General features: G+C 36.5%; 1 protein-coding gene across 1 annotated transcript in view; it reads left to right on the forward strand.

Moving 5' to 3' along the window:
• The window catches only part of PRKAR2B (protein kinase cAMP-dependent type II regulatory subunit beta), an 83049-nt gene extending 59019 nt beyond the window's left edge, over positions 1 to 24030 (forward strand). Inside the window, exons 3-11 of the mRNA XM_039571010.1 lie at positions 2741 to 2793; positions 3901 to 3984; positions 14654 to 14760; positions 16051 to 16204; positions 17436 to 17537; positions 18108 to 18182; positions 18926 to 18991; positions 19107 to 19245; positions 20685 to 24030. Of these exons, the coding sequence (XP_039426944.1) occupies positions 2741 to 2793; positions 3901 to 3984; positions 14654 to 14760; positions 16051 to 16204; positions 17436 to 17537; positions 18108 to 18182; positions 18926 to 18991; positions 19107 to 19245; positions 20685 to 20818 (914 nt within the window). The 3' untranslated portion in view covers positions 20819 to 24030. The remainder of the gene's footprint in view (positions 1 to 2740; positions 2794 to 3900; positions 3985 to 14653; positions 14761 to 16050; positions 16205 to 17435; positions 17538 to 18107; positions 18183 to 18925; positions 18992 to 19106; positions 19246 to 20684) is intronic.
• Positions 24031 to 24546: the final 516 nt, after the last annotated feature.

The following is a 24546-nucleotide window of genomic DNA, read 5'->3' on the forward strand; positions in this document are numbered from 1 at the left end:
TTTTCAATTGGATGTGGTAGTGAGGAGATTGATGGGTCTACCTGGTCCCTGGTCACTAGTTCATAAGTTGTTTGTATAATAACAGAGGAAGTATGGAGAATAAACCAGAGGACACCAAATCTTAATCCATGGGCAACACTGTGACTGAACTGGCATAGCACAGACCTGGTGAGAGGACAGGGAGGAGGAAGAGGCTGTTGTATATTTTGATTCCAATATCTGTGCTGTGATCCAGCTGTTCAGGGAGTTGGATATACAGATGCTCTATGAGTAACAATAATAGGAAAAAGCTCATGGGCTCCATTGTTATGCAGGCATTGCACAGACCACCAAACAGATCAGGTAGGTGGGGATTTTTATTGTCAGGGTAGAGGTGATGGTGAGAATGAGGGATTTTAATAAATCAGTCACCTGCTGGAAGCCAGTGAAGGAGACTACCAACATGCTTTGCAATGCACTTACAACCAAATTTTGAGACAGTGGGAAAAGAATTCTAAAGGGAAGCTATATTTGATACCAGCTTAAGGGAGAAACTGTTAAAGAATAGGGAGAGAAAAGGCAGGTTGGGTGAGAATTACCCTGCAATGACAGGACTCACAGATTTCAGGAAAGGAAAGAGGTAAAAGAATTAGAACAACAGGTTTCAAGGGGATATGAGAGGACTGTGGGCATAACCTCTTCAGAAAGGAGTCTGGAGAAAAGAAGTTAAAGAATTGTTTGTTCCCCAAAGAAAAATTACAGATAAAGAGAAAAAAATGCAAATTGAGACAGCATAGAAGGAAAAAATGCATAGTAAAATAAATCTGTCTAAAATATAAGCAGCTCATTTATGTCAAGCACAAGAAGGAACCATGTACAAAATTAAAACTAGTTTGGATTATTCAGAGCAAATACAAAAGAATAGCAAAAGATGTAGAGAAAAAAATCCCAAAACACATCAAAGAAGCCAAGACCAAAAAATGTGTACAAGAAAAGATTGTGTACAATAAGTGTACATGAGGAGTAACAGAAATTGTTCTGGAAGTATATTTTTGGTAAGAGCATGTTCCAGGAAAGTGCTGCTCTACTGCTTAACAGAAGCACATTGGTCTTCACTGGTGTTATTTTGAGTATATGGAAAACAGCCTAGAACAGAGAAAGGACAAATCATGCAGTACTTAGTGTGTTAGGTGTTCCCAGGTTAGCTGTGCCTCAGATTTGCTATACTTGGAAACTGGAAGAATTTTCTAAATTAGTCTCAGTCCTGTTAGCAGTTACCATTGAGAATCTGAAGAAGAAAAATGAGTGTGAAAAAAAATCCAGAAAAATAGAAAAACACATCCTTAAAAGGAGGGGGAAGCTATGGATGGAAGAGTCCTGTCACAGATTTGCAGATCATTTTTGTTCCTAGAAAAATTACAGAAAAATATTCATTTTGTAAATACCTGGAGGAAAATAACAAACAGCAATCAGCATGGATTTGTTGGAACTATCTAATACCCTGTAACAAGAGATTAAAACTTGTGGATAAAAGAAAAGGAGCAGATGCCCTACATTTTCATTTTAAGAAACTTCTGAATGCTGTCTTACAAGACTCCCCTATAAACGAGCTAGGGAACATCAAGCAGTGTTTATATGCAAGTTGCATGGGATATAGTTGCAGAACTGGTTGGATAAGGTAAACCCCAAGCAACTACTGCTGTTTAACTTGTGTATTCCACAAGAGTTTATTTTAGACACTAATCTGTTTTTTCAGCAATAATCTGGATTATGTTTTAGAGAATATGCTTCTTAAATTTGCAGTTGTCACAAAGTTGAGAATGAATTGGAAGGATGCCAGAGAACGGGATTAGAATTGAAAATTATCTTGAAATGGCTTTGAAAATAAAGATACTTAGCAGGTGTAAGTGTATGGTACTGTACTTGGGCAGAATAGCCATATACAGGCACAGGACAGATGGTTAAGCAGTGGGTTTTGAAAATGATATATGTCATAAATATTACATGAATAAACATAGTCAAGCTGTTGTAAAGAAGGCATGGATAGATGTATGAAAAAGACATATAGCCTGTAAAATATATGGAGTAATTAATCTGATGTATTCAGTACTCTGCTCAGTTCAAATACTGGGATCAGTTTTGAGCATCACATTTCAATAAAAATATAGCTAATTAGAGGGAGTTTAGGGAATGGCAATAAAGATAGTTAGCTGAAAAACATGACTTGTAAGGAAAAAAAAATGAAGAACCAAAATTACTTAGCTTCGAAAGTAAAGGGTAGGTAGGAGCGAAAAGTTTTCAAGTATGCAAAAAAAACCCCAGCAAAACAGCTTGAGACAACCAACCAACCAATCAAAGAAACACACCCTAAACCACCTTGAACCTACACAGATGAAGGGAATTATCCAATATCTGCATCCTGTATGGATAGCTTAAATTCTAAGAGAAAGAATTAATTTAGACATCAGAAAAAAATGACAGTAAGGTAAGATACTTAGAACAAGTAAGGTGAGAATTTGGGAAGTGTATTAGCAGTCTTTCAAAATAGGGAAAACATATCCAAAAATGATACAAGTGTAGCTTTGTTTTGTCTGCAGTTTGGAGTTGACCTGCTCTGGACCCTCTAAGCAGTGTCTTCTCGATTGAGTGTGTGGCATTACTGTGTATTATTGCTGTGCCACACAATGAGTTTTCTGTTCTGTAAATCTTGTGAAACACTACTGTAATTTGAATTAAGATTATCCTTTTTCTTTTATTTCAGTGTGTGCAGAAGCTTACAATCCTGATGAGGAGGAGGACGACGCAGAATCCAGGGTACTTCATGCTTAGAGTCAAATACTTTTTCAATTCTCAGGCATTAAATTTAGGAGGAAAAATGTAACCAGCTTTACCATTCCTTTCCAAAAACATCCTTATTATAATATACTTTAGTAATCTCTTGGGGTTTTGTGTTAAAGAAACATTTAAAAATTCTCTGTAATAGTCACCCATGCAGGATTTGATGTATTATTCTTAATTACCAAACCTGTGGTACATGGTTAAGAAAACATTTTTGTGCAATTATATTTACCCAGAGAGCACCTGCTTCTAAAAACCCTTACTTGATGTCCTCATAATCTTGCAGTAGTTTCCTTTTTCATAAGGCAGAAAAAAGGTAAACTACAAAATTGCTAAGATTTTTCAATGTACAATGCAATAAATAATGAACTGTATTTATTTCTCTTATTTATGTCACCCTTTTAAAGACATTTACTTAGCTTTTAAGATGAAATAGCATGACTTTCAAGAGAAATTTAATTGTTTATTCTCCGTAATTTTATGGCTTGTAACACTGTCCAAAAGGTTACCCTATGGTATTACAGCTATACATAGCATATCTTTTGAAGCATATGAGTTGAACAACTTGATTGATACTCAGACGAACCAGATACTGGTAATTTAGTAAATCTCTGGCTCACTCAGATAGTGTCAAGTCTGTTGTTTACTCTGTGAAATTTCTGATACAAATTTAACACAGATACTATTTACCAAAATATTCTTTAGGAAGTAGTGATGGCAAATGGCTGAATGTAACAGTGGTGCCTTTTATAAAACATGCATGTCCCAAACATGATTAGAGAATAGTAATGTTTATGTAGCAATAGTGTAGATAAAGGTGTCCAGAATGGCTTGCAGAAATGAAATGGATTCTACAGGTGTAAAGATCTTGTGATCTTAAATATAGCAGTGTTCCATTTGCTAATGCTATGGTGATACCATTTTATCACTGAGTGTTTATTCAAATCCTGAAGGTTTTGAAATGAAAGAGTTATGAATCATGGCCAAAATATTGTGTAAAATGCTTAGTTGAATTAACTCAGTCCTTCAGCTGGTGCTACTATATGATAATCACTCTAAGAGCTTTTGTATTATATCCCTCAGATTATTCATCCCAAAACAGATGATCAAAGAAACAGACTGCAAGAGGCGTGCAAGGACATCCTTCTTTTTAAGAACCTAGACCCGGTAAGAAATTCTTGGTAATGAGCAGCGTTTGCCAGTGCTGCTAAGAATTATTTCTCTTGAACTTTTGAGCAGAAGTTTACAGATTTGACTTTTGTAACCTCTTATGTATGCTTTCTTGACCATTTAATAAATTCCAGAAATGCCATTTTTTTAAACTGATACATCATGTATAGATGGTGGTAAGTGGTAATATTGAAACACATTAATATGAATCTATACATTAATAAAATGGATACATGAATAATATTAATTCTTGTATTTTCTTATTTAAATCTTCCTGTACACTGATGTCTATAAACACATCAGTTAACTGGAATGTTTAAGTTTTTTCTATTAGTTACTTTTTAGCATCCAAAAGGTGCTGAGTGCTCCATCAAAAGAGAAAATTACCCCCAAAGCCTTCAGTTTAGCTATAGATGTAGCTGAACAAGTGAATTATGAAATAGAGGGAAAAAGAAAGGTATTAATGATGTGTTTACATTATTATTTCACTTAATGCAGATAGCATAAAAAAGCTTCAGGTAATTTTCTTCCATGCAAATAATTTCCTTCTGTTTAGTATAAAAACAACGATGAGCTTTTAAGAAAGCTTAAGTGCACTGAATGAATGATCTGGATCAGACAAAGGTGATAACGCTACCAAAAAAGCACACAGAATTGTTTAAGGGGAAAGGTGAGTGTATCAATCAGAACATGCATACTGAGGTTGGGATGACTCACAGCATCCCAAATGCTTTCTCAAGAGAATTGATTCAGTGCTGTCAAGGGAGGGAGCATGAGGGAAAGAGAAACAATTATGTAGATTTTGAAGTATAAGAACAGAAAGTTTAAAATTTGATTCAAGAGGGAGCTAATGGAAGGACCAGCCTGCAGCTCTGTTTGGAAGTCAGGTGCTATTACAGAGAATGCACATTAATTTGTGCTGCAGGTTTCCAGCTCCTGCTTATGTCTGGCACAAAGACTGAGTCCTGACCCTGGGTACTTGTTCCCAGAGCAGCCCTGAGGAGCAGTGAGCCACAAAGCCCCAGCTTAGCAGAAACCTGGAGTTATTGTTATGGAAGGGCATCAAAAGTCTCAACGTGGGTGCTAATGTATGTGCATTCTTGGGACAGTAGGGGTCCTGACACAGGTCTCCTAACTCCCTCGTGCTGTATGTTTAATGGGTAGTTAATCAGCTGTTCCACTGTACTTGTTCAAGCTAAAGCCATGCAAACCTTTACCCTTCTGCTCCTGAATTATTTTTCTAAATAGCTTCAGGGAATCAAAATCACTTGTGGGCGTCTGCTCTGGATGTGAAATTGTTTTATTATATATTTTCCTTATTGTTGCTGTGCCCTGGCTTCCACTTGGCTGGACCATCATTACCTTACCCTGCCAATGGCATTTTGGCAGACCCCTCTTAATTAAGCTCTGAATCTTTCTCTTATGAGCCCTGCAATACGATGGATTATTGTGTACTCCTAGAACCTGCTGTGATATTAATAGTGCTTACAGTGTCAGTCCTCTGGATGGGATCTGCTTTGCCTTACAGTCAGAGCTAGATAGTCTGTCTAAATACTCATCAGCCACTTGGTCTGCAGGATAGGGGTCTGTTGGCATCTTATCAGCTGTATTGTACTGTTGTGTAGACATAGAGCATTAAACTGTTCCAGTGTGGGCACTTGGTGGACTTTTTCCAAGGATAAATTCTTCAAAGGAATACTGAGGGATTACTTCCTCTCTTTGTGCTGCTCTTCTCAGGACTGTGCTTGCTGTCTCGATACTGATGTTTTGAAGTATTTTTTTCAATTCTTCTTCTGAATCAGTTACTTGTAATTGCTAACAGTTCCCACAGTCTGTTCCAGGTGTTTAGCAGAAGACTTCTCAGCAGAGCTCTCCCTTTGTGGAGGTTTGCAGTCCAAAGTCTCAAAATGGGCTCTGGGGATCTCCCAAGTCTTGTTCACCCTCCCTTTGCTCAGATTGTTCAGTGGATTAAGAACACTTCCTCCTGCTTGAAATCCTTTACAGGCAGCATCCTGGAAAGTTGAATAAGATAATTTTTGTAAAGGAGTTTTTCATTACAATAATTTTATTCATAAAAGACACTGGAAAACTACTGAGCTCTGAAGGGAGCAAAGATATTAAAATGTAGCCTTCTTAAGTCTGGCTTGTTCCTTCTGTGGAGCCAGGATCTATAGTCCCTAGGGGCTTCTCCCACTCCTCCTTCTTGTTCTGCTTCTGAGCAGCAACTCAAGGGCTCTGCCACTGTAGTTGCAGTAATTAAATGTTCCTGTGCCAGCTCTCTTCCTCACCTCTGCCTCTACATGAGAGCTGCTGCAGTTTACAGTGTGCTGTATTAGCAAAAACATTATTCATCTTGAAGAGAGATAATATCTTCTGCTGCTAAAGCTCAAGTCTCTGGAACAAAAGTCAAGCTTTGTATTGATAGCATATGCCACTCCCACTGCTGTGTTTTTTGGTTGGGTTTCTTCTTGTACTGAACTTCAGCTTCTTTCTGCTGTAGTTCTGTGTGTGAAAGTCACCATTTCAAAGGTCAGTTAGAGGGGAACAGATGATGTAAAGGGCTTAATGGCTTTTCCCCGATGGCCTTTTAGCAGGGTGTCAAACACCATTTTCAAATACAGGAAAACATGTCTTACAGTGTGATCAGAATTAAATTCAGTAGATGATGCTCAGTGAAGTACACCTTTTCTTAACACTTTATCCCACCCTCACACACTGTATTTTAATTTGAATGGAAGGATAAGATAAGGCTATCATTAAAGCCAAAGGAGAAGTTGCAGTAGTTGGGAGTGACTTACAGTTCTGCTCAGCATGTTAATTAAGTCCATTTGAAAAGACAAGAGCCATCACATAAAATTAAAACCCAGCAGAACCATTTGAATATTAGGCTGAGAGAGGAGAAAAAGATAACCTTCAGACTTTGAGACAACTTAGGACTTGCTATACACACACAACACTCTCTTGAGCCGTCATTTAACTGTAGTAGTATTTGAATATCAGGTAAACTTGCACATATATATTTATAAATATCAATATTTCACATATTGTCTGTGATTAAAAATATAATAGTGTAAAGGAACACCAGTTCTCATACATTTCCCTGGGCAACATTCTTATGTTTTAAAGGCCAACTCTTATAAATTTCCTGAAGTCTGTGAAGTTACTTGAATTTTATGGAAATTTTCTTTAACTTTGTAGATTGATGAGGATGTGACCTGTCAGTGAATGTGAGTTCAGCAACGTATTCCTTAGGTAACTCCCTTAAATGCAAAATACTTTTAAAGAATTGACATGTTAGCAATATTTTTGCCTTTCTGGATGCTTAATCATTTGCCATCTAGTTGCTGTCACTCAATATCAGTTTTACCTAGCACATCACAGTTTTGAAAAAATTACTTCAAGAGAAGAATATGAATTGAAACATGCATGTGCAACAAGATGAATGAAAGAGGTTTTGCAGAGGTGCTTGGTTATTTTTAGAGGACCAGGTCAGGACAGAATCAGGAGACAAATATATTCAGATGTTTGTTTTCTTCTCCCCATGCTATATTAGGTTAACTCATTCCTCTTCTAAAGCATCTCTTCCTGTTCTTCCCAGGAAAACGTCTTTCTCTTAGAATACTGTTTATTGTCCTTCTCGGTTGCCTGCCTCCCCATTGCCAGAAACCATAATAAAACTTTTTTGCTTCCAGGATTGTCATGGTGTGCCAGGCTAGTTACTCTACCTGCATGCACAAAGACTGTTACCAGACCCTCTCCTTCGTGCTCCAGGAGCTGGAGGTTACTACAGAGGGCTCTGAAGCTGTCTGCTTTTCCTTCCACTTTCACTTTGCGTAAGCCAGCAAGGAGAAAACCAAGATGATGACCAAATGTTTTCAGCCCTTACAGAGGATAAGCCTGAAGCTGCTATCACTGAAATTTCTCTCTGTTCAGCCTAACGGTTTTACAATCACCAGGAAGAATAGCAGCAGCAGCTCATCTAGTGGCACATGAAGCCTTCTACACTTCCTTTTCACAATGCAATTCAGAGTTGTTCTTTTGGTTTTGTCTCTTAAGAGGAAAATTTTCTGGGGTGATTAACAACAGGCTATTTGGTTTGGCAGCTACGGCCCATAGGGCAGCAGTTAAAAAACCTGATGAACCTTTAATCAGAGCAAGAGGTTGGCTCAAGGGACTGGTACCATCAAAGCTGAGCCGTGCCTTTGCACTTAAAGTCTGAATCCTTTCTTTGGCAAAAATTCACAAGCAGTGTTACATCATCTATTCTCTTTCAGAGAAGCTGAATATTGGAGAGCTTTGCCCCGCTAATGCTTGTACAGAATACATAAAATAGGTCTTGACCTTTTTCTAAAAAGTAATAAATTATACATATTGTTCATAAATATGCAAGAGCAATTTCTGGCCATATTGCCACTCATGTACCTGGAGAATTAGTATAAGAGAGCACAAATATTGATTAATCAATTAGAATTGATTAACTTGAAGGAAGATGAAAGAGAGCATAATGTAACTGTTTTATGAACAGTGGAATCTTATACTTAAGGCCAAATCATTCCTTGAAACTAACTGAAGATTCTCATGGTGCTTTTAGGTTCTTAAGAATTTTGGTGAAGAATTAGAACTACTGATTTTAGAGCAATTAATGGGAATATACCCCCCAACCCCACCCCCCATACATACATACATATATATATATACACACACTCAAATGCATAATAATATATACACACATATATACATATATAAAATGTATGTATTATATATATATATATGTATATGTATATATTATATATATATATAATACTGAACCCAGAATGCCTGAACATATTAATACTCTGCTCTCTTAGATAACACAGAGGTGATGACATTGAGGTGCTCTTCCAGAAAAAGGGCAGTGGAGCTGGGGAAGGGTCTGGAGCACAAGTCTGATGAGGAGCAGCTGAGGGACCTGGGGATGTTTAGCCTGGAGAAAAGGAGGCTGAGGGGAGACCTTATTGGTCTCTGCAACTGCTTGAAAGGAGGCTGTGGCCAGGTGGGGGTCAGTGTCTTTTCCTAGGTAACAGGACCAGAGGAAATGGTCTCAAATTGACCCAGGGGAGGTTTAGATTGGATATTAGGAAAAATTTCTTCACTGAAAGAGTTGTCAAGCATTGGAAGAGACTGCTCAGGAAAATGTTTTGGTCACCATCCCTGGAGGTATGTAAAAGATGTGTAGTTGTGGCGCTTGGGGTAGTTACAAAGTATGAAATGTGTTACTGAGCCTGTCTGATGGGCGTATGCACGATATTCCAGAGGCAGAGTACTAATTTAGCATGTAACTGTGTGGAAGACGGTTAAGGTATATTCTCAAGGAAAATAGTATTGCTTGAAAATATTGATTGTACATTGAAATACAAATTAGATTCTTTGAGAGTGAAGAAATAAATACCTTTTCATTAGTTTAAAAGTGGATATTACACAAGGGAATTAAATATGTTGAATTGGATCAATATTGCTGCTAACATTTTTATCAGAGTTCCGCTGGAGTATATGTGCATGGTTTTGTTTTGAAAAACAAATGCGGAGAGGTGTAGACATGAATTCTGTAATTTATCTTCCTCTACAAGTTTCTGAGTTGATAATTTAAGAAGTCCTTTACTTCCCATGGTTTTCTTGCTTGTGTTTTGCTAACATTTGCTACCTCTCCCCCCCTCCCCATCCCCAGTCCCCTTCCTTTTCTGGTATTGTCTGCTTCATTGACTTCTTAATACCATGTTGAATATTAATTTGTTGATATTTCAAATTACACAAAGTGAGGAAAAGGTGGCCAGCAGGATGCCATTTTAACTGGGGCTCATTTTATGAACTCAGGGACAATAGGAGAACTGTCGATTCACTTTGTTCACATGATAATCTTACAGCTGTGTCTCAGAATGTTTTTACATATGAGACAAGCAAGTCTTGTTGCTACTATTTTGCTAAAGTGCAAGGAAGTCTTCTGCCCACTGGATTGTGCAGGCTGTCTTGGATCTAAAAAGGAAATTAACTGAGGTTTCCTGTCTACCAGGGAGCACTCCAGCAGCACGCTCATTCTTTTGTGGGATTCCCAAGCATATATAATCCCAACATACCATCCATTACTTTAGAGATTTAATGCACACAGCTTGATAGCTGGATTTTACCAGCTCCTGTCAAATGCCAGATTAGGATTGGCTCAGTTTGCTGTTAGATGCCACATCATTTTAATTGTAAAAATGTAGCTATGCCTTCTGTCCTCTGAATACCTTTTCTAAAAGTCAGGAAAGAAAATTTTCAGAAGTTACTTTCTGCATTTGTCATTGTCATGACTGCCAGTGATGATCACGCCCTACTTTCCATTTTATCTACAGTGCCTTGATTGATTCAGGTAGTACTTTGTCAAACAACAAACATTTATATCAGCAGTTTAAACATTGATGCTTCTTGGAAACCCCAGTGTTTGAGTTTAGTATGGAGAACTTTATCCTTTTTCCTTTTACAAAACAGCTCACAGTAAATTTATAAACTGATATTAAGAAGACACGTACCTGGCACAGCAGTAGGAAAGCACTTGGTAGTTTGGCAGTTAAAAGAGCCTTTGGCATTTGGGAAGGACATGCCATGGTCTACCAGCTCTCTTGAATAAAAGCTGTCTTGCAAGGACATACAACTGACTGGATTTTTAATCTGTGTGAGATGTGTACTAAATATAATCTCAATTATACTTAACATCTGTTACCTAATTGTTGACAAGGAATTGTGTTGAGCTGGGATTGCCATGTTTGTTTTGTTGACTTGAGAGAAATTGACGTTAACATACTGTTTTCAAACACAGCAACATGCATCTGGAGGACAGTACTTTGTGATACAAAGTCTATGAGAGGAGAGTTGTGAGTGTTTAGTTGTAGCTTTTCACTTGACCTGGCAAGAGGGATGGAATCACACACTGTGTCAGGGGAATGTCCTTGGTAAACCATTTATCATTCCTGTCTGGGGCTTTTTTCTTCTAAATCCCATCCTGCCTTTTGTAAGCAATTGTAAATGTGTACAAAATTCTGTGCATTTCCAATATGGAATGGCAATGCAACAGGCTTGCACACACCTTACTAATGCAGGACTTACTGGCATCACAGGAGCATGGTGGGACAATTCCCATGACTCCACTGAGATGGAAGGATACAGGATCTTTAGGAAGGACAGGAAGAGGAGACAAGTAGGTGGTGTTGCCCTCTACATCAATGACCAGCTGGAGTGCATGTAGTTCCACCTGGGGATGGATGAGGAGCTGACAGAGAGCCTATGGGTCAGCATTAAAGGGAGGGCAGGGACAGGTGACATTATAGTGGGGGTCTTCTACAGCTGCCCAACCAGGAAAACTGAGCAGGAGGTTCTCTACAGACAGATTGGAGCAGCCTCACATTCACAGCTCCTGGTCCTCATGGGGGCCCTTCAACCACTCCCAACATCTGTCAGAGGGAAAATACAGCAGGGCACGGGCAATCTTGGAATACATTGATGTTAATGTCCTTCTCCAAGCGACAGAGGAGGCAGCAGGAAGAGATGTTATGTGGACTGTTAGGAAGTTAATTAAAGCATGGACAGAAGTAAATCTCGCCAAGGACATCAAGGGTAATAAAAAAAGCTTCTTTAGATATGTCAGTGATAAAAAACAGACTAGGAAAAATGTGGGTCCTCTCAGGAAGGGTGTGGGAGACCTGGTTACTCAGGACATGGAGAAGGCTCGGGTACTCTACAACTTTTTTGCCTCAGTGTTCACCAGCAAGTGCTGCAGCCACACTGCCCAAGCTGCAGAAGGTGAAAGCAGGCATGGGGAGAATGAAGAGCCACCACTGTAGAACAACCCCAGCTGAGTTCAAGAACATCTCAGGTGACTGAAGGAGCACAGGTCCATGGGACCTGACGAGATATGCCCATGGGTCTTGAGGGAACTTTCTAAGGATGTGGCTAAGCCACTACCCATCTTATTTGAGAAGTCATGGCAGTCCAGTGATTTGAAAAAGGGAAATATAATTCCCATTTTTTAAAAAGGAAGTGAAAAGGACCCAGGGAACTACAGGCCAGTCAGTCACAAAAACCCCCCATCCTATTTTCATTTTACATGTATTTTTGAAGGTAGAACTGCTTTAAGGAAAAAAAGCATTTAGACTGCACCATTTTACAAAATACTAGAATTAATTCTGTTTATAAAACAGATCTGCTTTTTAATTCTAAAATTACCTATCTTTATCTTTTCAAAGTAACGACAGAGGGTGCCAGTAAATTGAGCCTCAGTCTGGCAGAGATTCAAGAGGATTCACATAGAGCAAACTGGGCAAGCAAGTTATGTAATTCTCATTGTAAAAGCAAAAACCATGTTCCTGGTTTGGTTACTGCAGTCTGCTCTGTCTTAATTTAAAGTGGAAAATTTTAGGAAAGGGACCACTTGCCTTTAAGTTAGTTGCAGTTTATTTAGGAAGTTAAAATTCATATGCAATGCTTCAGCAGTTACTAGACTGCTCTCAGATGTATTAAATATCTTCATGTGTTTTAAACATTTTTAAAAGGGAATTGGATTTGCAAATTCTACTCAGTTGCATTAAAAAATTGTAGATTTACATACTGGAAAAGTTGTGGTTTGGTGAGCTGGATTCATAGTTATGAGATTGAAAATGTTTTAACCAGAAATCCAAGATGAAGCACACTGAATAAAGATTTTAACTATATGTGTTATTCCTCCATTGCTGGAAATAACTGTCTTTTTGGTTTAACCTTTTTTCCCAAGGTATCTTGGAAGTATTTTAATTTCTAGGGTTCAATGCCCATATAATCCATTTTTCTTGCATTGCTTGCACTTAGATGATAACGTGGCCTCTAGCCTCCCATGAAGTGTGGAGTATTCTGTATGTTCTCACTTGTCAAAAGGCAGACAAGGGCTGTTGGTTGGGGAGCCACTTTGCCAATTCAGATGTAAAGCCAGAGGAAGGGAAGGTGCTGCTTCAAGTGCTTCAGACAACAAGCTGACATTGGGTCAGTTTTGCAGATTCTGTAGGAATTTCTTCTTGTTTACATAGAGAGGACTGAAAAGAATGAAGTAATGTTACCTATTCATTTAAGCATGGAAGTTTTTAAAAGGCAACTCCTGTACATGATTTTCAGTCTCTCCCAATGGCACCCACTCACACTTTTCTTTCTCTGAAATGAACTATAACACATTCACTGATATCTGAAATGATCCATCTTTTTTCAAATACATACCTGTCTATACTAACAAAGGTACTGAACAGAGACATAGTTAAATGATCCTTTGCTGGCCTGCTGGCCAGGAGGGCTGCCTGATGTCTCCCTGTACTTTACCATGATCAACTGCACTAAAGATGGATACTGCCATTCTGTTGTTCTTTGTGCCCACACACAGCCAACTCTGTGAAGGAAAACTTGTATTCAGCTTCCATTTTTCAAAAAGGCTTGGGTAACATGGTACTGCTGGTATTTTTAAAAGCTTTCAGTAAGTAAAAAATTCAACAGCATAAGGATGGAATTCATTACACCTAATTTATCTGTCTAAAAATTGTGTGTAACTGGGAGGTACAGTAGATCTCTCTATCCTCAGAGGAAAGAAAGGGAAATTTCTAGAGAAGTATTCTGAACTATCTTGTATGGTTATCTCTGTCCAGGGGCTGCAGGAGGATTCTAGAGGACTGACTTAGGCTGGTGTTCTTTGGAAAGGCAAATGCCATCCATCTTTCAGTGGCTGGAAATGCTGTGAACCAAACCTCTGCAAAATGCAAATTTACGGGCTTTTTCTACCATGGTTTTCACTAGAATCTGCCTATTTCAGTATGATACATACTTAATAAGTTTCAAGAAGTAGAGTATAGAATTCTAGGCATATTACAGAATAAACCAAAAATAAAATTTAAATTTTTAATTTATCTTTTTAGGATTCTTAATCCACAATGAGCTGTGTTTGTTTTTTCTAGATGTGAATAGTCAAGTTTTAGGAGATTTACATTAAATAAGACAAATTAAGTAATTAATGCTTTGTTTTTGTTATTAGACAGTCATAATTAAAATGATCACATTTGGTTAGTCTGTTAACATTTCTCTCTCAACAAAGTAGTTTTGTAGCTGTGTGTAAATTCCTACTTCCCAATGAGTCCAGCATTTACTTACTCAGCCAAAGCACTGCAGACCTTTATAGTTGCATCTGGCCCAACATTCTGCAGGCATTGTAAACTTAGACTTTCAAAATACTTCACAATTATTTTGAAACTAAATTCTATAAGGAAGTTCTAAAGACAAAATCGGGTAAATGTATCATTTAGAATAATGGATACAGGTTTTTTTTCAAGGGTATAACGTTACTCACTTGTGAAGGGTGAAATTCTGTCTTTGGATGGTCATGAGCAATTTACGTTGCAAGGAAGATCTATTTTATCATTTGCAGTGACAAGTGGGAAGCTGTGCTCTGAACACTGGAAGAGGAAAACCTAACACTGAATACTAAATAGAGCTGTCTTTCTATTATTGATCCACGCATTTCTGTAGCATGAATATTTTCCACCATTAACATTTTTTATCTGCATATTGGGAAGCTGGCCAGTTAGTTAATTTGAAGAGTAAAATTTTAAAAGCAGATAATTTCTTGTCTTTGTGTTCTTTTAAACAGGAACAGATGTCTCAGGTGTTGGATGCAATGTTTGAAAAGATGGTTGAAGGAGGGGAACATGTAATTGATCAAGGGGATGATGGTGACAACTTCTACGTCATTGACAGGTGAATTGCTGTGTCTTATTATAACACAAAATATTATGCAAAATTCCATTGAGAAAAGTCTGTATTCTATAAAGTTGTATTTAACACTTACATTACAGCTTTCCTCTTGGTATCCAGTGACAGGACTCATGGGAATGGTTCAAAGCTGTGCCAGGAGAAGTTTAGATTTGACATTAGGAAGCATTTCTTCACCAAATGAGGTCAAGCACTGGAAAAAGCCTCCTAGAGAGGAGGTCGATGCCCCAAGCCTGTCAGTGTTTAAGGGGCATTGGGACAATTCTTTTAATAACAGTGTTTAATTTTTGGGCAGTCCTGAAGTGGTCAGGTAGGTGGACAAAATTATTGTTGTAGGACCCTTCTAACTGAAATATTAAATCAGATGATCATAAAAGTGTGTCAGGATTCTGTGCTGGAAAGACAATATTTTTCAGCCTTCTGAGGTTACAGTTTGTCATCTCTTACCCAAAAGGCTGCAGGGACTTTACAATATTCTGTCAGCCTTGTGATTTTTAGGTGTAGGGTTATCACCTCTGTGTCCCCTATCAATGAAATAAGTACACAGATTTTTGCATTACATTCACAGGATTTATCAGTGCATACCATACAAATATTCACCACTGAAGAAAATGATGGCTCAGCGTCAATGGGCATGGCAACTTGATGTTTTACAAGATATCAGATTTTTCTGCATTCCCAAAGCAAAAAAAAAAAATAAAGCTATTAAATTAACGATGGCGAGAAGAAATGCACAATATATTAGAAAAATGCATATATTTATTTCATGATCTTATGTTGCTCCTCAGATACATTCCTTCTGTTTCCTACATCTGTGTTGTTTGTTTCATTAGAAATTACTACTTTAAAATATTTAAAATATGAAATAACTTGTATAATTATTTCAGTGATCCTATCATAGCAATTTTTGCAAAGACTTGTGACATTTGTATTTAGTGTGGTTAAAATGAAATTAAGAAACAGATACTAAGTTAGATCTTAATTTTTAATAAGTTCTAGTGATAGATCACTGTACATCCATTCTATCTTTAAACTGAGTTAATGTAAAAACTAATAACCCTTTCCTTCCCCATAAAGAGGATTATTTATATTATTTATTCTTTATAGAATTCATTGAGATGTCTTTACAAGGTATTTAATATCATTTAAGCCAGCAAACGTATATATTTCAAATGCTTTATCTTTGGAATTCACAGTATAAAAAATACCGTGAGAGGCTGCTTAGCAAAGGCCAGGCTGGATTCAACTCATGGTATTTATATATTTTATTAACAGAGGTACATATGATATTTATGTAAAGTGTGATGGTGTTGGGAGGTGTGTCGGAACCTATGATAATCGAGGATGTTTTGGTGAGTTGGCCTTAATGTACAATACACCCAGAGCAGCTACAATTATAGCTACCTCTCCTGGTTCCATCTGGGGTTTGGTAAGTAGAGTGCTTCTTTTAAGCTATCTTTTAAAAAATATATTCTATATAGATTTCACTGGCATGCTATATAAGCAGTAAAAAAAAAAAAAAAAAAATTATAATTTCAGAAAGTTTAATTCTAGAAATCCTGAGAAATCCCAACAAAATGCTATCTTTTTCCAGAATCCACAGATGCAAATCTGAGGATTAATAAAATACTGACTTTAAAAAAAAAAAAAAAAAAAAAAAAAATTAATTATAATTTCCCAAATTGAAAACCACTTGATAATTGCATATTAATTTTTTTCCCCACGTCTTGATTGGAAATGCCTTTGTTTCCAGAGTAAAATTCCAATATGAGGTTATTTACTAGTGTTATACTACCTGGATCTTTGACAAGAGTAAGCTAATTTACCACAAAAGTAGAACTGGGATGGCCATCATCTTCAAGATATACGTATTGATCCAATGACTGACCTCAGGATTGAAATGAAACATGTTTTTTCACCAGCTTAATCCATGTGACTTTTGGGATTGTTTAGGAAACTGTAAGAATGGCTTTAAATTGGATTGGATTGTGTTAGCCAGTAAGTGCCCACTGTAGCAGTGAAGGCTTGCAATGCATTTCCCCTCTGCCTGTCACCAGGGCACAGCCACACAAAGTTAAGAGAAGAAAACACAATGTGTGTAGTTTTTCCATCTGTCTGGTTCACTTGCATGGCCAAATCCTAAGGAATGTTCAGTTGGCTGTTTAGGGCAGCAGTGAGTCTTGTTGTGCTGAAATAGCAGAAAGTGGACTGTGACCTAAGACCCAGATTCATGTATTTTGGTTTTGTTTATATAAAAACCTAAAAGCCTCTTTGAGTACATACCAATTTGTGATTGTATGGGACCTCAGGATAATGAATTAACTTTGTAAATTAAACATCTAAATATTGAGGATTTCTTAAATATCCTAAATTGCCCACTCAGTGTTCACTGCTGTAAACTCTATCCTCTGTACGTGAACTCAGTATGTACTCTCGGCAGAGATTTTCATAGTGTGATCACATCAGGAGCTTAACTTTAGCAGCTCTTGATTGACCTCTAGAGGAATCTTTCTCAACTGACTGTAGGGAGAGACCAGTCAGGTTGACAGCTACACTGTATGACTAAAACTGGGTAATTTGATCATATTCAGCCAGGTCTAAAGTATTTTCTAGCACATATTTTCAGTTAGTAAACTCTCTTTTTCTCTTTGTGTTTACAGGATAGGGTAACATTCCGAAGAATCATTGTAAAAAATAATGCCAAAAAGAGAAGAATGTATGAAAGTTTTATTGAGTCATTGCCATTCCTTAAATCTTTAGAAGTAAGATTTTTATTGCATTATTTTAATGGTTGTATTGGACCTACCTGATAAGATTCTGCTTTTGAAGACTTTAAATTTGGCATTGGAAGTGTCTGCACGTTAAAAGTTTGCATACTTTTTTTTGGAAAAGGACATTTAAATTTTTTTTTTAATTTAGGATAAATAATTATTATTCGTATTGTATTTTAAAACCTAAATAAACTTTACTTTCAGTTTCCCTAAACTTAGTTTTACGAGATATTAGCCAATAAAATTAAACAATGACTTGGGGAATTTAAAAATATTTTATCAGCTATATTTTTACATATATTTTTACATGCATGCTTTTCTGAACATAATTTTTGAAGGCTTCTTACAAAAATAGAAGCATATCAGAATAGCTGTTAAATATGTAATATACCCTCTGGAACACTATTCAGCAGTTCTTTTTTTAATTGTAATCAAACCAGGAAAATAAAGATACACTATTCTGTGCAAAGATTCATGGAAAGAAATACGAAAGGGCTTTCTAAATATATGCTATCATAATGTTAACCAAATATTTCTTACATTTTCTTTTTTTAAATGAAGGTATCTGAGCGTTTAAAAGTGGTTGATGTGATCGGTACCAAAGTGTACAAAGATGGAGAACAAATCATTGCTCAGGTACAGTTTCTTCCCAGTTTTAGTTTTTCTTTCATAATAGTTAACAATAATCATGTTATTTATAGACAATGCATACTTTCAAACCCTATTTTTCTTTCTCACATTAAATCAATGAATCTTAAATGTAAGAGGTGGCTATTTTGTTTCAAAAGCTCACTTTTCACTTACGATACTTTCAAGAACAACCCTCTTTGTTGGCATAAATAAAGGAGTCAACATTTTTAGTATACTTAGAAATTCAAACTTTGTAAGTATGCTTCCAATGAGGAGCACTGAAGACTCACCTTGGTCTTGTTGTTAAAATATGGTAACCTTTTCAAGAAGAAACTCTTCAGGATAGGCAACTGTGATTGTCTTGCCCCAGAATATTTAGTGGATATCACACAGCCCCTGAGGCTTTTTATATTGGAAACTTGGTAAGGAAAATAATTTGGAAGGAACACAGAAGTGGATAAATAGTCGTAAGGATCCTAAAAATCTTCCACAACGTTGGTTTTCTCTGCTTTTTGTGTAAGGCACAGTCAGCTATGTCTTTTCATAAAAAGGCCTTGCTGACAGTTCTGTATAGATGTTTTGATTGCTATGTGTCTAGAGTATCGTTTTCAATTTAAAAGTGGTTTCTTTTGCAACAGGTATCAAAAAGAGGAGCTTCAAGGCACTGGTTGCAAATATTATGATGCTACCATGAAACTAAAAGGAAATTTTACACTTTTTTTACTCACTTTATTTTTTTTCTTGTGCAGGGTGACTTGGCTGATTCTTTCTTTATTGTGGAATCTGGAGAAGTAAGGATTATAATGACAAGGAAGGTAAGCATCCCTAAAACAACCTTTTTTTTTTACCATTGTCACTAAAATCCTGAGTTCGGCAAATTTCTCCTCTCATCCTCTTTCTTTCTCTTTCTTTTTTTACATGGTATTTCAGGGTAAACAAGATCTAGAAGAGAATGGAGCAGTAGAAATAGCTCGATGCTCAAGGGGACAGTATTTTGGAGAACTTGCTCTTGTAACCAACAAACCCCGAGCTGCTTCTGCTTTTGCTCTTGGCACTGTCAAATGTTTAGGTATTATTCAATATTATTTTATATATAATATAAAATGACACATAATCTGTTTGGTTGTTTCTATTGTGACTCTGTCTTTCTCCAGAATATAAGATTTAAGGTTGTTTCAGTAATCACCTATTATTGTGCATTACTATTTGCATTACTTACCTGCAAAACTTACTTGCAATTGATAAATACTATTACACAACATTTCTCTAACATTTCTCTAATTGTATGGAAGTAAACATTGTTTTAGGACAGTACAGAGTATTGCTGCAAACCACTTATAACTATCAGATAAATGTCTAATACTCTGCAGAAAGGTGAGGTGTTTCTTTTCTCAGTAGACTGACTCATCTAAGAAATAATTCTGTTAAAAATCCTGTGCCTTTTTATCCCCATGACTTAAGCTTTTAACAAATTCTTTTGTCTTCACCAGCTGTTAATTTAGTCATCCCATCACACTGTAGTCTCAGGCACAGGAAGAGTGAAGACTGTAGGAGTTGTGTTCATAGACAACCCTTTGCATCCATTGTTTTTCATGGTCGGATGTTTAGCTCCTAATTATGGGAAAACTGTAAACTGCAAAATAGATTTGGCATTCCTGCATAACAATTTGATGACCAAGCCAGTGACCAAAAAGTTTCTCTATTTTTTTAAAATTCTTAACTCCAAACACACTGAGATGATCAGGCAATAGAGATCAAAGATAAGACACGTGGGAAAGAATAAGAGGCAGTGGTGAGGAAGAATGTTATTATCCATTATGGATGAATAACAAAGATCTCCGGTACTTCCCAAACAGCAGACATCTTGAACATTTCTCGGGAGACAAGAGATTACAGGCCAGCAGGTTGGAAGTATATGAAGTTTCCTCCCTGGCCTATTGGCTGGAACTATAGAGGATCACATTATGTGATCAGATAAAGAAAATACTCTGGTTGGCCATGCACTGACAGTGCATGTGAATTACTGTTTTCAACTTTTTGCTCATTTGCTGGGAAAATGAGTATTCATTACCATTTTTACTTTGGGTGGAAGCAAATAAAAAGAGCAAGGAAATAGGCTGTTAGAACCCAAATAGAGCCAACAACATCACATAAGGACGTGGCTTTTTGAAATCTCATGGGTTTTAAAACTTTATTCTGTGGAGGAATCCAGGCCCCTTCAGACTTCTTCACCAGCTTTTGGGTAACATAAATCTTACTATGAAAATATTTTCAAAACAAGGAACAGAGAAAGTTCAAGTTTATTTATGAAGTTTCAAGACAGCAATGTGGTGGTTGATCTTGGTTTTGCTAAGGTAAGTGGTTCCTTTTTGTGCAAACAATGTATATGCCTCAGTAGTATATGTTGTCATTTAAAATCTTAAATTGGAATATCATAAATACTAGGATTAGTGTCTGTAACTGATGAGCACATCATATTCTTTCTCTTTCTCTCCCTTTTTATCTTAGTTATGGATGTTCAGGCATTTGAAAGGCTTTTGGGACCTTGTATGGAAATTCTGAAAAGAAACATTGCAAACTATGAAGAGCAGCTAGTTGCTCTGTTTGGAACAAACATGGACATTGCCGATACCAGTGCATGAACTAAACATTGGAGCAACAAGATCTGTTATGAGAATATAGCACAGTAGTGGTTAGTCCACTGAGAAATTGTCTCTCTTCCTATAGATGCCAAGCATTTTCTGTGATTTTAAGAATGGGATTGGGGTTTTTTGGTTTGGTTTGGTTTTGGTTGGGTCGTTCTTTTGGTTTTGTTTGTTTGTTTTTTTACTTATTACAGTGGAGAAATAGTAAAGAAAATAACAATTCAATAAATGGAGGGCTTGATTTTTAAAAGTGCTTAGAATTGATGGTTCCATCTGATATAAGGGCGACCTGTAGTAGCACAGCACCTTTGAAAATCAAGTCCTTTAACACAGCATTTCCTTAAAGAATAGATTTTAAAAAAAAACCCCACATGTGATGAACTTGTTAAACCAGCTTCTGTTCTTCAAAAAGGTTACATCTTTTCTGGAAAGACTGTTAGTTTGAATGTGATATGTTGAAAGTATTAGTGCACACAAAGTGTTTATATGTATTAATACAGAAGATATACAGTAGATATTACTTTTTGACTATTGCAGTTGTCATGATTTTATGTTGCATTTATCACAGATGTAGTGAATCACAAGATTAATCATAAGATAAAGCATGACAATGCGTTTTGTGTAACGCTCATGACCCAAATCTGATTTTTAACATTTTGTAATTTGTTTTAAAGTCCTCTTTGTTTAATATGTCATGTTTCAGCACGACATTGTAATATCTTATGCAATTTAGAGGACTTGTATATTTTTGCAATAAACTGCATTTTTATTAGTTACATGAATTCTGTACATGAGTGAGGACAGCTGACAAATTAACCTTAATGCTTTCAAAGCAAAGGCATGGGTCATTGTCATGTTCTACCTAATCATACATAATCTATATTGTTTTCCTTCTCCCTTGTTTTATATTTATGCATTTTGTCTTCTCTATTTATGCTTGTTCTCTAGTTAATTTTTTTTTGCATCTCACCTTTTTTATTGTTAAATCTGTTTCAAGTGAAATGATCTCTGTATATCTCTCTTCTTGCAGTCTAATCTTAGCTATCAGAGTCAATTACTGAAGTGATTGATATCAAAAGCCATGCTAAACTAAGCTTGTCCTTGAAAATCCTTAACAGGAAGTGCAAAAATATTTTTAATTTGAAAGATCAGTACTTCCAAAGCTTTGCACACATCTGTCATTGTTAAAGCTAACATGTCTTGCTTTCAAAAACCTGTAGGTCATCATGAAATAACATGTTCAGCCATAATAGCATGGGATACCTTCTGAGACTGAGGAGAGAGAGTATCATCTTAATTAGGAGCACAGGGCTCATTGCTTACGAGGTTCTGTGACTGGGAATTTCAGGCACAGTCCAGTTCAATCCTGCTTACTGACCTGTCTGTTGATGTTCATGGACAGCCAGTGCACATACTGGCGATGGGCAGTGCTGCCAAAATGACACTGCAAGAGTTGTAGGAAGGCTGCTTGTGCCCTGGTTCAAACACCTGAACTATAACATCTTTCCTTCTTAGATAATGACTTTTCTAATGCCATATATTTGTGTATGTTGATGTAATCATTATGCTACAGTTAGTGATACGTTCTGACAATTTATATAATCATACCTGTATATGAAATCATGATTATATAATATAATAACAGTATATAATTTATATCATATAGTATGGTATAAATTATAAGTCAGATTCCTAACAAAATAAAATCTGAGCAAAATTTATAAATGTAATTTTTTTTTACCTAGAAACCTGGTATGAATAATTACACATATGATAACTTGCCTTTGTACTTTTGATTTATGGAAAAAAGAGAAGCCTGTTATACTAGAAGGAAATATCAGGTAACCAAAATCTACACTCTTGTCATTCTGTACGCTAATCTCTAAAAGCTACCTATATTTTGCACTGGCTTGATGTGATTAAGAAAAATGCTAGAAATTACTTGTATGGCAGTAAACTACAATCAAGGCCATAAATGCCAGTCATGATATTTTCAATATTGCTGGTTATATTTAAAGTTTCCTTACAATAAACAACACTTTTATATATAAAAATCTATGTTTATTGATATTGTTGTTGTCTTTTAATTCTATTACCATAAAGTTACAAGTGACCTATTTATATTAGTTTATTAAAAAATTCATAATTCTTAACACTTTCATGCTGATTTTCATAAATGACATTGTGAATGCTCTGTCTACTCAGAACAGGCAACATGTTGATGCAGTAATTGTCATAACTATTTGATGATTTGCATGTAGTTTATAGCTGGGAAAAAGCTGTGGAGTAACAAATCTAGGACAATCAGAGACTTTGGATTTTCTGATTCCCAAAATACAGCTTTATTGTGTTGCTCTTGGGCACTGGATGATTTCTGGAGCTTTCTTTGTTGGTAAATTCAGGGGAGCTTAACCAACAGTAACAAGTTATCACTTTTTACGTTTCATCCAAATCATTATATCCTTCATTATATCAATCATTATATCCAGGATTTCTCCTGGATCTCTTCATATGTACATTTCAAATGTGCCAGGCTTCATGTCATGAATGTGGTGAGTGTTCATCCCAAGAATGAAATCATACCAAGTTACTGATTTTTTTTTTTTCAGACCTTTCAATAAAAAGTAAACAATTCTAATAATTTTAAACAACACAGTATCAGATTTACCTTATTAGACTCTGTGTCCATGCTTAAGTTACCTGAGGCTTCTGTTATTAAAGATTTTTGTTGAGTTTGTTGAAAATATGCTCCACTGAGTGAGGACAGAAAATCCTGAGAGAAATCCTGTATGAGAGGCATTCACGGGTTCACACGTTTTACTAACCAGAAGAGAATCGACATGGCAGTAAATGGTTGTTTATAAATGCCTTAACCATGGGGAAAAAAAATCTGATTGCAGCCCTGAATTTGATCACAAGACACCCTGAGGTGAGCAAGATTCCTTGATCCTACTGCTGATGACTTTTTAAATGTCAAATGACATTGTGCTCCATGAGATTTAATGCAAATTAATCTGAAATAAACACATATGAAGTCATTCCCTTCTGGATCTCCTGTTTAAGGACCAGAAGTGACCAACTGTGGAAGTCTTGAGGCAAACCTCTGAAGAGTATTGTGAAACCATTTACAGCCTAAACCACTATCGCTCCATCTTCTTCCCTTGTGTTGTCTTTTCTATTCAATAAAGACTATTCTGCTCCTTGCTGGATGGAATGGTGGGTTTAGTTTTGTTTTGGTTTTGGTGATTCGGTTTTGTTTTGCTTGAAATGTTTGGTGCTTCAAGCTTTCTGTAAGGTGACTCTGTGATAAGTTGTCATGATTGTGCCATTTTGTAGTCCATAGCACACTTGCCACGACAAAAATTATTGTTTACTCAATATCAGAGTTACCAGATGTGCAAAATCAGTGTCTTCTGGCCATCCTCCACAGACCTGGCAATTCTTAGTCGTCTTTTTTTTCAGATGTTTTCTGCATCTGATAGCGTTTGCTGAACAAAGTGCTTTGCTGGAAGTCAATTTGCCACAGGATGGACATTCTTACATCTTCTTGCCAAAGTTTTTATGTTAGTTCAAAGCTCTTTTTATCCAAACATACATGTGATGATTACAGGTGTGTATTTTTTAAGTTTCTAAAATACTTTCCTGTGTCTATAGTTCTCAGCTATTACTGCAGGGAGGAATTGCCTCTTTGTATGCTGAGTATGTACAGATCTGTGCTGTTGACT

Source organism: Corvus cornix, chromosome 1A (genome assembly GCF_000738735.6).
Source record: "Corvus cornix cornix isolate S_Up_H32 chromosome 1A, ASM73873v5, whole genome shotgun sequence".
Taxonomy (NCBI): Eukaryota; Metazoa; Chordata; class Aves; order Passeriformes; family Corvidae; genus Corvus; species Corvus cornix.